We start from the raw sequence: 14,125 nt of genomic DNA, 5'->3' as shown, positions 1-14,125 counted from the left end.
ACAGAACCATCTCTGCTTTTGTTCCATCAGTTAACATAATCATCTCCAGTACAAAACTGGTCACAAAAATAAAAGGTAACTTTTATTGTCTGCAACAAGAGCAAATTTTGACATTGCTGACATTGACTGTCCCAATTTTAATGACTTTCTTAATTTTTACTTTTTAAAAAAATATATTCTTCCAAAAAAGTGGTGCAAGATTGAACTACTGTTGATTTGACATTACAAATGACTTTACTGGAAACTGAAGACAATGACTGTTACCTTGGAACATCCAGGAGAGAAGGGTGCAGGTAAATAGAACACAACATTTATTCATCAGTTAACAAGAGCACTCCCAGAACCTTCAAAATAACTTTTTAGATATTTAATAGTAATTACCCTTAGCTACCCGAACTAGCAAATTTGTCTGCTGAGCAATGCATCAATTAAAAACTGTTATCCTTGTTAAAAAAAATATAAGGCACACTTATACAAATTTACACTTTCAAATAAAACTGACTTTAAAAGATCTGAATATTTGAATGCACATTGACATAACTCAGAAAATAAAAACTGTAACACTTCTATATCCTTTGCATCATGTGGTCTTAGGTTAGTATCTCTGAAATCTCCTGTCCCATTAACTTACTATGAAAATTGCAGACCAATTTTTTGGGGTGGGTAGGTATACTCTTCCACTCAAATGATTCTCTGACCTGGATAATACACTCTGGTTCAATTTCCTCTGTGCAGCAGCAAGATATTCATTAGCTTTCGTATGGCAAAAAGGCTAATGAACTTTGTATGTATTTATGTGTAGACCTAGTGACTGCCTCCTGACCACCCAACAGTTTATAAATCAGGCTGCTGTTTGGTTCTAAGATATTCCTCCCAGATCACTAAGAAATGTTTCATGTCTTACAAGTCACCAAGTGCCATTACACTTTCAGAACTTTCCTTCCACTATCAATCTTAAAATTCACACATGCATGCACACATTCACAAATAACTTTAAAATGACAAAGTTTGAGTATTCATAAGTTCAAAAAAAATGTCAGAAGACTGTGAAATCTTAATTCATTCCCTTAATATGTGATAATACAGGCTTTACTTACAACATTGCCTACCATATTTACCTACAATCAACACCGATATTCTTTTAATCAACGTGTATACACACGCTTTAACAAAGAAAAATAGAGTTACCTCAGATAAAAGCAATCATCTTATATCTGAGGAGAATTAATTTTTCTCCCAACGTGAAGAAAAAATACAGACTGTATCTCTACATCTCCATCTTCTCACAGCCCAAAATCTCTATTTCCCCTGGGTAGCTGGCACATCTATGTATATCCTGACACTCACAAGAGCACCTCGTCCTCCCACGCACAGGCAGCTGTGACAACTGACTCTGTGACCCTAGATACAGTCCGAGATGCAACCATACGATGAGGTATATTGGAGTGCAATGTTTTTGGAAACATACTTGCTTTTCATGTGGCCATATGCGATATTTTTTATTATAGTCTAGGACCTCCATCCTCAGTGACTCCCTCACCGGCTTCCAAATCTTCTCAGTTTTACCTTGCTGCTCTATATGCTTTGTCCTTCCTTGACTCCCTACCCAGCATAACTATCAGTTACTGAGAAAACAACAGTGACATTCCCTTTCTCATTAGCTGTTTGTGAAATCTGAATAAATGATGTTTTGTTCTTCGCTGGTCCTTACTTTATGACATGCAGAGTGGTCTTCCGTAGACGGAGCATCTGGGGGACTGTAATGGAGCTGCATAAAGCAGTCAACAAAGGATGCTGTCCAACTCCAAGTGCAGTTGGTGAAGAAGGGAGAAACCGTCCAAAATAATGCTGAATAATGCTCCCAAGCAGTTGATTTAAATAGGCTCCCTGAGTTTGGGACTGACAACATATAAAGGATAGGCCCTGTGAAAGAAAGAGAAAGAAATTGAGTAAGTCTAACGGCTACTGAGCAAGTCCAACAACAGAAAGGTAAATACTCCTTACACACTGCATGTAAATTACTGCTGTACACATAACTACCGCATGACAAGTAAACATCAGCAACTTGCTACACCTATGATGGTCTATGGATAGTCTAAGTCAATGGTCTTTGTCTATGTCTATATCTATATCTATCTATAGATCTATATATAGATAGATATCTATAGATATCTATATAGATCTATATAGATCTATCTATCTATCTGTATAGATATGTCTATATCTAATCTAAGTCTATGGATGGTCTAAGTCAAGTCACAGTTTACAAAGGAGAGACAGTCTTTTACTGGACTAACTAATACACTTGGAAGATGATCTTTGGGGCATACAATCTTCCTTTCAAATCTGAAATAAAACCTTGGCATTTCAGACCTGAGAAAGGTTTTCTGTGCCCAAAAGCTCCTCATTTCTTTTTCAACTACGTGTGTGGTCTAATGAAGATAGAATAGCAGTCTGATGAGAAAAAAATTTGCTGATAGCATGAACAAGTTAGAGTAAATTAGGCACCATTTGTAAGGGATTTAAAGATTTTTTTTAATCTGTTTACAATAAGGCTAAAACTGGTGTGACTTATCCAATATAAGCTATATTGATGCCAGAGAAAGATCTATAATGAAAGTATGTGCTGTCTAGGCAAGTTTCTATGTGAACACTACCCATAGTTATACAACATAGACGTTTCACCTGTGGGAAGGGAATATCTCTCTTATTTGTAAAAGTTTATGTGAGATAAAGTTAAGAATTCACTTCCCATTCTTTTGGTTACTGAAAGGAAGAAGAATGAATCACTAAGGGAAAAAAAAAGCCCAATTGTCTCCTATCACAAGGGTCACAGTAAGGAGTACAAATAGAAGTCTCTTCAGAATTCAGTTTTCGCAATAGTTTTGTCCAACAGGAACAATGACATAAAAGAAGTTCAAGCACAGAGATCCCTAGACAGCAACTTCAACAGTACTTCAAGCTTCTATTAGCACTGCAGTCCGTATGTTTGCAATCCAGACTCCAATTTTGGTAGGATATCTGCCTGAATATTGACGGTTATTCATACATTAAGGTATAAAATTCAGAAATACTTGAAAGCTGCTTTTGTTCATCAGCTATTGACAAAGAGCATTTCCCGTTGCTTTTTGCAGAAGAGCTCCCTCCCCAAAAGATTTTGGTCTATAGCTGTCCACATGAACATAACAAAACAACTCTTTCAGCAAAAAAAAAAGCAGGTCGAGACACAACTGAGAGTCTTTTTGGCACTTTCATGAAATGTGGAGTTCCAGATTTTGGTTCCATAGTATGCAAATACAAGAAACATTGGATCTTAAGAAATGAGATGCTTCAAGACCTGCCTCAAGATTTGCTGCAGGCAGCCCTGCTGAACACAGACACGTTTGTCAGGGGTTGAACTTCACATGCCTCTGGAACTCCCTGGGAATTTTGTTGTATCCCAATGATAAAAACCATATTCCCTGAACCAGAACTTTGATAAGCAGTTCAGATTGTCTCAGTGTTTTGCTTACATAGAGCAAAATTTTGTAGTAAAACGCAGCTGCTGCTATATCAGAATTCTTAAAAACACACTGCTTGGCAAACAGAAGGCTCCGAAAGACTGCTGTAGGTCATTTACTTTGTAAGCTTGAGTGTTTGATGTTCTCAATTAGACATTGCAGCAAGCATACAGAAGAGCTGCCTGTCCTTTCTCCAGCACAAAAAGAAAAATATTCCGTAATCCCATAACCAGAGCTGGCACTCTTAAGTCTAGACTATTCCAACACCACAAAAAACATGTGAGAAGGTGTATTAATCTGTCTGATAAAAGGGTCACAAAAGAACAACATAACACTCCTGTAACAGTTTCACTTGAAGATGGATCAACAAGTCTAGCCTGATCATTCATAAGAGCACTTTATTTTTAAGTTGAAGCAAACTGATTCTGAATTTTTAAGTGTGGGATGGGGACAGAAGTAATCTGAAAAAGTAGGAAAGAATTAAATTTATAAACGACAACGTGTCACGAGCATTACTGAGAGAGAAGTCTTGTTTGCTGGGGTGGGGAAGGACAGAAGTCATGAAAGATTTTTCTTCTTCAGTTATCTGATGAGGATAGAGACTGCCCTTGATACCCAATAAGGAGACCCGCTAACTTAAGTAGTGTTTAAAAGCATGGAAAACCTATTTGTTCTGTAGGTTCCTTTTTGGTGGGTCAGGCAGAGATGGTGCCTCTCAAAAAAACATAATTTTTAAAACCACACAGCAATACCAAAATCTCTTCTCAGTAAGGAGGATCCTCACCTTTTTTTCTTACTTCAGAACGGAATTTACAAGTTCAGCACTAAAGGCTTCCAAGATCCTAATTCTCTTTTCCAAACGGGAACAGTGAGGAAAAATCACCTTCCATTTTGCAGGTAGCCAGAATAACACCCACAAAACAAAACTAAACAAAAAGACTTCTATAAGCTAAACAAATCCGTGAATCAGTCTCTACATATGAAGGGAATGCCTACAGTATCAAAGCTCTTCAGGCAAGAATCAGACTTTTAGGCACCAACACTTCTGTCGTTCCCTGAAAATTTCCAGAGATGAACTTGGTTTTCTCTTTCAGACATGAAGGCCCACTGACTTTAGCTCAGTACTGTGTTCTTTATTTTGGGACCCTCCTTTTTCTTTAAAAGTGTGGAAAGCAGCAGATCCGTACAAGGTTGGACAACGTCATATTCCAAGTAGCCAAGGGATAAATTACCAACGTTGCACGGTAGCTGCAAACCTCTGAGTACAACGGCAAAATACCCTAGGCAGCGCTGGCCAAGGATGTGATTACAAGGAAATCATATAGTACTTTCTTCTTTTACATCCTACCAGTAATTAACAGAGATGAAGGAAGCTGCGAACAGTAGCTTCCTTCTGACAGAGAAAAGAAACACATGCTACTGGACTGAGATCCTGGACCAGAGATCTGAAATCAATCACACCAGACTCCTAGGACAATCCCTACAAAGCAGATGGACATTAAAGAGTTGAGAGCACTGCCTTTTATTATTATTATTATTAACTGTGTTCTTTAGCCATCTACTGAGGTTAAAAAAAATACTAAAAAAAACACCAAAAAACAAAGACATTTTAAGAGGAGCAGAGCATGACAACATCTGCTCCTCTTTTTAACAGAAAGGCAACCGGTTCCTGTGCGTGTTCACTGCAGGAACCTTTTGTGGCCAGAGCTGCCTCTCTTCTGATTTATCCATATATCTGTAAATCACCTGTGGAGAGCGAAGAACCGATTAATATGGATTACTGGAACTATTCACTGCAGAAATGCCAAGCTACCTAATGATGACTTATAATATCAGTCCTGCTGTTGGAATAAATCTGCTGCTCACCAATTAATGTTGTACAATTCCTATTAAACACATACTATAATTCACAAAACGTATTAATAAGCTTGCTCAAATACTGGACCACAGATGTGTCTTGCAGCAGGGCTTTTAAGGTCTGATCTCTGACAAATGCTGAGCCTGCACAGGCCCATTAAAATTACTGGAAAATGTATGTGCCAAGCACTACTTAAAATGAAGATCTTTCACCACTCTCCTGTATTTAGATAGAAATAAACCATTTTCTGTATTTGGACAGGATAAACATTGATAAATCAAGCAGGGTATCTCATCTATCCCATTATTATATACATTATGCTTATTCTACGCACCGCACCGTAGTCTTCCAAGATGAATTTGAACTACTGTTTATTTGCTGAAGTTCTGTACACTGCTTCAGTTCTTTCCCGTATTACTGGTAAACATCTATCAAAATTCCTCCAAACCATTCTCCAAGAAATCCATCACAGAGCAATCTCAGCTGGTTGGTAATTTCTTGTAGAAGGTTTCAATGATCCACTATCACACAAATCAGCTACTTTTTATTTTTTTAAACAGACAAAATACAAAATGTTAGGTTTTACACGCATCATTATCACATAAACAGCCCCGTAAAATTATAAAAATGTTGCTCATTCCTCTTGTTCATGAAATCTTCCATTCAAACAACTACAAAAACAGCTTTGATATTATATCCCAACCTGGTCTAGTGGAAGGTGTCCCTGCCCATGGCAGGGGGGTTGGAACTAGATGATCTTTAAGGTCCCTTCCAACCCAAACCATTCTGTGGTTCTACGGAAATCTTTCCTAGGTCATCAAATATTATCAAAATAGATGATGCACAATGAAAGAAATAGTATCCATATGGTAAGTAACTCTTTGGGCAAGAAAAAAATACCAGTTTAAGAGTTGCAAAGCAATTTTAGAGCTAAGCTGTTTTGGTAATGCAGCATCAGTGAGCAAGTTTGAAGGAAACTTCCTGGTAAGTTCAAAGTATAGTGGAGAACAGACCAGTGGCACAATAACTACTAAAAGCACAGCCGTACAGCCAAAATTTATATATGCAGGAAACACAAACAAAACCAAATACAGTCAGTCTGAATTGAGGAGAGAGAAACACAGTGTCAAGTCTTAATTAGTGCATTTGACAATTTGTGCTTGTGTAAAATTACACAAAGACTGTAAATTTGAATAAAAACTGTAGGGTTTTATGGGAGGGAGTGACAGAGGGTGGGATACAGTCAGTTTTGATGAATAGAGATGGTAGTAATAAACCGTTACAACTATGCTGTGAGGAAATCATAGCATCAGAATATCCGAGTTGGAAGGGACCCACAAGGATCATCAAGTCCAACTCCTGGGTCCCAGGAGCTTAAGGTCCTAGGAAATAAGATGGAACTTAATATTTCATCCTAAAAGATACAAAATTGGCCTCTGCTATTACAGAGTGATAAGCAGATGTGATGGTCTTTCTTAGTGACAAGATCATCCTTGTTTTTAATCCCGCTGTCCAAGTTGTTTTGCCAGTTGCATTACCATTACGTAGGGTATGTGATGTTTTGGGGAATTTTATTTATTTGTATTCAGTTCCAAAATTCTAAAGCATTTCATAAAACCGTTGCCTCAATGAATGTCTGAAATTAACTACCTGCTACAAAGACTGATTTCAAATCCTTTTCAAAACCTACATAAAAGATCAAATAAATCACCGTAAGATTAGTTATTGAAAACTTTGGGAAGTATCGCTGTTTGCAAACTGATACATTTTCCGAGATCTGAATTGTGTTTTGTTTTTTTTTTTTTTTAATTAGTTTTCTCCCAACAAAGGAGGCAGAGCCCACACTGAAGGCGCTGAAGAGGGAGAATTCAGGAAAATTCCTGTTTCTTTATTTTCATGTAACTGGCCAAGGATTAAGTTGTAAGACAAGATATTAACAGCCACAGATGTATGGAACATCGTTTGTCTATTAGTAGGGAGAACTAGGGCTCCTGCACTAGAATATCGCTGTACCACCCCCCTGAATGGGCACCAGACATAGGGCAGCCTCCCAAGGAGAGGCTGATTACTTATTTCACCAGCAGCCTAAGTTAATCAAGATGGGGTTACGCCCAGAGGATGCAGTTTCTCTGTCTTTCCTCCTACTGTAGTTACATGCTTTCCCTTCCACATATACTATTTTATCACTTTTCTGATTTGCCTGACTTATTTATTTATTTATGCGGGGCTAGTTACCAGTTGTATCAGCTCACACATTTCAGCAAAATCATTAAGCAAATTAAATGGGAATGCACATGGGGTGAAAGGGAAGGAATTCATCCTCAAGCCAACTTGGCTTAAGCCAACTGTGAAACAATTACTTGAGAAGTCAGAGTCCCTAGTATCCATTTGATCTCAAAGGAGCTCAGAAGCAGCCCTAAGAGAATCAGTTTTGGAACTGATATTGAAATATTTTCCATTTTGAATTGACTCTAAGTTGGCATTTTTCCACTTTCCCAAACAAAGGGGAAGGAAATATTTCTGAATTAATGAAGAGGTTTGTAGCATTTAAAATGCTGAAACCTTGTAAATACAAACAAATAATAACATGTAAAAGTTGTATATTGAAATAGGAAAAATAAGTCTTCCCCTCTTTGTCTTCTCTCCCCAAGTCTTTATCAAATTAAAAAATTGCTAGTTTTCTAGAAACAGCATTATCTAAAATAAACTACTGAGTCAATAAGATCATCTAGCTTAGCCTGAAAGCACATGGACTAAGCAGCAGATTGCTGAAGAGTCCCACAGTGAGGTCAGAAAGTCAGAGACTGGCAGAGAAAACAGGAAACAAAGGTCCACAACACTTGGACTTCAAAACCAACTTGAGTGGCTTCATCTTAAAACTACATCCGTATGTGCAGACTACAGAGAAAGAGTGCTCTCTGACTAAAATACTAAATTAGCAAGCAGACAGTCACACTCTGTAGTAATATCAGTGTCCAGATGGTCCTACATGTATATAGCTTCTGAAAATACCTACAGAGCAGCAAAGCAAGTCATATTCTGCACATCATTATATAATCATATTCATTTCCATATGACAGGCCATCAATCACAATGCAACTTTTGAAAGAAGGAATAAATCCAAGGGATGTTTACAATGTCACCACTATATTATTTCACAATATGATCCGGTATGTAATCAGTTAAAACTACAATCAAAATGAAGATTAGGAGTGAAGTGAAAAAACAAGCAAAAAAGTTGCAAGGATTACAAGGTAAAATATACCAACTTATTTATTTTAAAAATACCACCTTTTCCTCACCCATAGGAATTAACCTCTTTCTACAGCATCACCAAGCCTTGCAGAGTTTCAAGAGTGATAGGTAAGCTGAAGGGAGAATGAGACGAGTAACAGGACACGAAGCTTTACACATGTAAGCATAAACAGTAGGAAAAGCATTTGATTCAGCAAAACACATCATCAAAGTATTAAGATAAAACAGTGCCATGATATGCAGAGGCTTGTCTTTTGTTACTAAGAGCAACTCAAACTACTCAGAATGGCTCATCTTTAATTATCTAGAGTTAGCAAAGTCAAGGATGATTTAAAACATTTGTTTGCTCTGTCATCTCAACAAGGGTCTTGCTACATATTATGATTATTTCATCCGCTGTTTCAGAAATCTCTTACATCAGAGACAGTGCAAACAGCAGGTTGGCTAAGAGCCTCTCTATATACAGCAAGCAGACTGGCAACTCTCGAAGGTAGCACAGCGTAACTGCATGCAATAAGAGGAAAGCCAATAGGGTGGCATTTTTCCTTCCACTTCCACAAGAAGAAAAATCTCTTGCTGCTTCTTTATATTCCGTCAATGCTTGTTCTGATTAGGGGAAAAAACAAAACAAAACAAAACAAAACAAAAAAGCACCTCCTCTGCTGTATGAATCTTTTCCTAAAGCTACGTTTGTCTGCTGATAATAGAGTTCAGATATTTACCTGAAGATAAAGATGTAGGCTTTCCTGGATGGCAGACAGCAAAGCCACAGGCAGCTCTTTGTCCTGCTGGAGCACAGAGTGGGGGAGCAGCAAGCAATCTATGATGCGGAACAGGAGTTGCTGTGCTTTGGAAGTGGCCAGTATTGGTGCCCAGTTCTTTACAAGACATCCTGTTGAAAAAGAACCAAGAAATCCCAAAGCAATTTACAATCACGAAAAAAAAAAAAAGAAAAAAAGAAAGCCTGAAGAGGAAATGTGTTGAGTAGATAATCCAAGAGTAACAACAGCAACTGTCTCATTCCCTTAGAGACAGCCCCAAGAAAATTTTAAGTCCATTTACAATTCAGCAAAGTAGAAGTACCAAATTGTTTCAATCTATTACAGGTTTCAATACAAGTGGAGCTGTTTTAGGAAAAGTACAGTAAAGCTGAAGAAAGGGCATTCTCTCACAGCCCTGCAGAAGAATTAACTAACATTGGTACGTAACACTACTGCAATCAGCACACGTGCTCTTACAGCACATCGACCTTACCGTGTGCATTGATCGCATTGTACAAAGAGGCAGTGCCTTTGCCTTCCATTCATATTTCTAACAACGCTGTGGCCACCTCAGCAACTACTCACCAAATTCCATGCTAGGAAAACATTAAATAGCTTTCAAATTGTGTTTAATGTATTTAATTTGGCAGACTGAAAAAGATGAGGAGCAGCTAACTGCATTAAACCAGAAATGTCTCTCCAGATATTTGTGGGCTCTCAGTCCACAAAACAAGAGCCTCAGAGAACACCTTGTTTTCTACACGTTATCATATCACTTGCACAGCTATGAGACAGTTTTAAGAACTTGTTTTGAGTTTCAAAAAAAAAGAAAAAGGAAAAAAAATGTTGATGTGTAAATACCCAGACTTTGAGAAACTTCTTATTACAGGTGAGATGCAATTTTTCTTGAGAAAATAACTCGTGTTAATACTCAAAATACATATGTAAAAAAATAAAGTGTCTAATTAAGTAGATTCCTATGTAGTAGTTTGCACAAACATTCTTAAGTTTATATTTAATTAGAAGCAAAAAAAATTTGCTAGGTGTAAACTACAGGAATACCCCATGAAAATATGTTTAAGACTTCAAAAATAATGAGAGATCAAAAGCAGGTTGTTACAAGATATTATTAATCTATAAAAGTCATCCATTACCATCTCTAAAAGCAACGAAAAACAACATTAATCTTGCGGAGTGAAAGAAAACACAACAATCAATCATAGAGAAAGAGAATGATCACTAAACAATACTTCTAATAACGTTGTCTGAGCTTCCTCTTTTGAAAGAAACATGATCATTCTGACTAAAAGTACTCCTTCTATTATCACTGCTGTGATGTATGGGATAGTAGAAGACGCAATCTGACACGTACGGTGTCCGCAAACGGCAGGTTTTTCAGATTTGTTATGAATCTGGCTTTGTCCTTATAATTTAACAAGCTCACAGAATGTGAAGAAGAGACTGAAATACACTTAAATACCTTAAAGTCTTTTTTAAACTTATTTTTTATCTAAAATAGAAAGGACAATTTCTTGCACACAACAGCATGGTTGAAGATGAATCATTTCCTACTGCAAAGAACAGAAAGGAAAATACCAATCTAAAATTACTTTACAAGGCTCCACCCCAACAACTGGATATCTAAAAAACATTTCATTTGACAGACGTCATGTACATCAAAATACGCAGCTCTTGCAATAGAAAAGTATTTTTAACAGAATTCAAATTTCATTGCATTTGATGCACGCTTTTGCATGGTGGTCATGCTTTTCACTGTACTCCTCACAATCATGATGTATATTGTGTGTGCATGCAAATCATTATCTCTGTCTTAAAGATATATAAGGCTTACTGCATTTTTAAAGATAAGTGAATCAGACTGTGGCATATTTACTCATAACAAACAGCACTCATTCTCCCATCCTATCATTGTTTCTTCATTTTATTGAAAGAATGGTAGAATTTGAGTTTTAATAAAGCACAAGTTGTATATAAGAGGAGTAATTCTAAAAGGATTCATATTACATTGCTAATTTGATTAAGCAGACCTCTCTGTTATCATAACTCCAGTAAATATGATGGAGCATCATAAAACTGCTTCACTGACCTGTCATTGTTTCTGGTTTTGTTTAGGTAAAACAAGTGATTTTCAGTGGCAAAAGACATGAAAATATCTTACTTTTGAAGATACTGGTTTGCAGGGATAATTTTTAAAAAATCACGTGAAGGTTAGGATTCACAGCATCAGGATAAAAAAAGAAAATTAATGGATGAAAAATAAATATTTAACTGTAACGTCTTGGTGACTTTGCTTTTTTAAACCATTAAGATGAACAGTACAAAAACCAAAGGTATTAAGTCACATTTTACCGATTTCTTATACAACTATTTCCTAACAGAGAAGAGGTTGCAAAATAATTACCTATGATCCAATATGTAAGCTGCAGACCTTCTGGAGGCCCTTTTACCTTCAGGTAAGGTTTTACATACTTTAATACATCACCTAAATACTCCATAGACTTTAGTATCATGGCAGATTTCTCAGGGAGTGTTTGAAGGCCACTGTAAGTTCTACCAACAGCCTGAGAAAACAAAAACATTGAAATAAATATAAATAAACTTACTAAGTCTCTCATGAGGTTTGTGTAATTTCTTTTTGCATACACAAAAAAATCTAATATATAATTTCTTTTCACTCAAGTTCTCCTATGAGCTAAGACAAAGATGTACAGTACCTTAATGAATTGGACAAGAGCATTTTTAGGGTCTTGCTTCAGAACTGATTCTTCAACATGAGCCTTTGAGAGAATGTTTTCTACTTCTGAGAGTTTAAAAATCAGTCTTGTCATTTCAGTTAGCTGTTCCTTATAGGCTTTCCCTGATTGTTACAAGAGAGCAGAAATACAGCACACAGTTATGCTTTTCTATTTACTTCAGACACAAAATCATAAGGTGAAACATGATTTTGAAATATCTGACATACAGATTCTGCAACTGACAGCATCTTTCTAGACAAAGAATGTGTGACTAAAATAGTTATGTTTCTAAAATGGATGTACAAGAATGAAGAATATTAAAGATGGACAACCAAGTCTTTCATTTTCCTGATGGTTTCTTAGAAATCTGCAAAATGTGCATAAAGATATAGTTGCTAGAAGAGGTGTTCTACAGATAATTAGAACTGCAGAGTTTTGTAGAAGAAGTGATGAAATATTGCTCTAAGACAGCAAAATATTCAATATAAGCCAGGGAAAAATTACTTGAAAATGGATTTTTTTTTCTTTTAGGGGGTTCACAGCATGATTTCTGACTATTTACTTCAGATTTTCACTTTTTTCAGAACAGTTTCTCCATGGGGGAAAAATAGCTTGTCTCCTTGGGAGCAAGTTTTTGTTCTTTGCTTCCAAGGAAACAAGCTCTTTTATCTTTGTTTGTGATAAATTTGTCATATGCAGAGCAGGCAAACCATCAATAAATAGCACAAACAGCGTAAAGAAACACATTTTGTAATTAGGTAAAAGTAAAGGAATACAAACAAAAATACATTTTGTAATTAGCTGAAAATGTTTGCCAGTTTTGCAATATAGAATCGTTACTGCAAACATTAGGGAAATGTGAACACTTACCAACTGTTCGCTCAGCATCTGTCTTGGCCAGCATACCAGTCGGTTGATCTATGAACATTTGCAAAACGCATCGAAACCAAGAACGTACTGTCAGAGCTTCGTAGGATGTATAGCCCATCTTAGAAAAAGCTTCACACAGCTCACTGCATAGGTAGAAGAGGAATAAAAGGTAAAGAGATCTAATAGAAGCATGTGAAAAGGTGACAGAGTGTTTCATTTGGGTCTGGATATATAGAAACTGTGCATATAAGCAATTAGAAATAAAGTAACAGAAAGGACAAAACAGCATTCCTTCTGTGTACTCCACAGATTTTGCTCACCGTATCCTGATGCCTAAGTACAGATAAAATGATAAATTCTGTAATGCCACATATAGTAACATAAAAGCATATAAACGATTGCTTTCATATGTTTGTTTTCTCTGCATAAAACAAAACAGAAGGAGAAAAATATTCACACAACGGAGAATGTCTTATTCTCTCACTGGATAATTTGACAGTGCTATCCAAATCGCTGACATACAACGCTGAGAACAGTTTATCTGAATCAACCTGGAACTTCATATTGATGCTGCTTATGCTTCCCCAGCCTTTCATATGAAGCTAGCTCAGGTACCTCTAAGTCTACTTTATTCTAACTACATAAAGAGATAGAGAAGGTCTGCTTTAGCAAATAAAGACGTGTCTTGTTAGATTAAAAAAATGAAAAGATAAAAAGACAGCCTGGAGATGCGAAAGGAAGCTGCTAAACTTGATATATATTTAAAAATGCCTATATGTATGCATTTATGTACGTGTACATACACAAGTATATACATTCACACACACAGCAAACTTGTACGTGCTCTCAGTCGAACACCCAGCCAGGGGTCAGGCTGGAAACAATGGCACCATCAACACTCAATGCATAACCACGCTGCTCAACTGTTCAGCACTGCCAAAGTTTTACGCGCCTTACCACCATGAGTAGCTGCTGCAGTCACTTTTTCCCAAGCACATCAGCCCCACATCATTAATTCTGCAGAAACTCCTTGCTAATGGACAGCAGGTCTGTTCTGCACCCTGTTTGCAATTCCTAGCGGATGAGCTCCTCGTGTGCTTCAGGTCAGTGAGATTTCTTGAAAAT

General features: G+C 36.8%; 1 protein-coding gene across 1 annotated transcript in view; it reads right to left on the bottom strand.

Moving 5' to 3' along the window:
* Positions 1 to 14,125, bottom strand: part of MMS22L (MMS22 like, DNA repair protein) — a 97,824-nt gene that overhangs the window by 5,530 nt on the left and 78,169 nt on the right. The window contains exons 17-21 of the mRNA XM_080586468.1: positions 13,001 to 13,143; positions 12,110 to 12,252; positions 11,797 to 11,956; positions 9,336 to 9,505; positions 1,712 to 1,923 (exon numbers count right to left, since the gene is read on the bottom strand). Coding sequence (XP_080442594.1) covers positions 1,712 to 1,923; positions 9,336 to 9,505; positions 11,797 to 11,956; positions 12,110 to 12,252; positions 13,001 to 13,143 — 828 coding nt within the window. The remainder of the gene's footprint in view (positions 1 to 1,711; positions 1,924 to 9,335; positions 9,506 to 11,796; positions 11,957 to 12,109; positions 12,253 to 13,000; positions 13,144 to 14,125) is intronic.

Source organism: Anser brachyrhynchus, assembly GCF_964034855.1.
Source record: "Anser brachyrhynchus genome assembly, chromosome: 3".
Lineage (NCBI taxonomy): Eukaryota > Metazoa > Chordata > Aves > Anseriformes > Anatidae > Anser > Anser brachyrhynchus.
The sequence above is the reverse complement of the archived record's forward strand: the minus strand, read 5'-3'. Positions and strand labels throughout refer to the sequence as shown.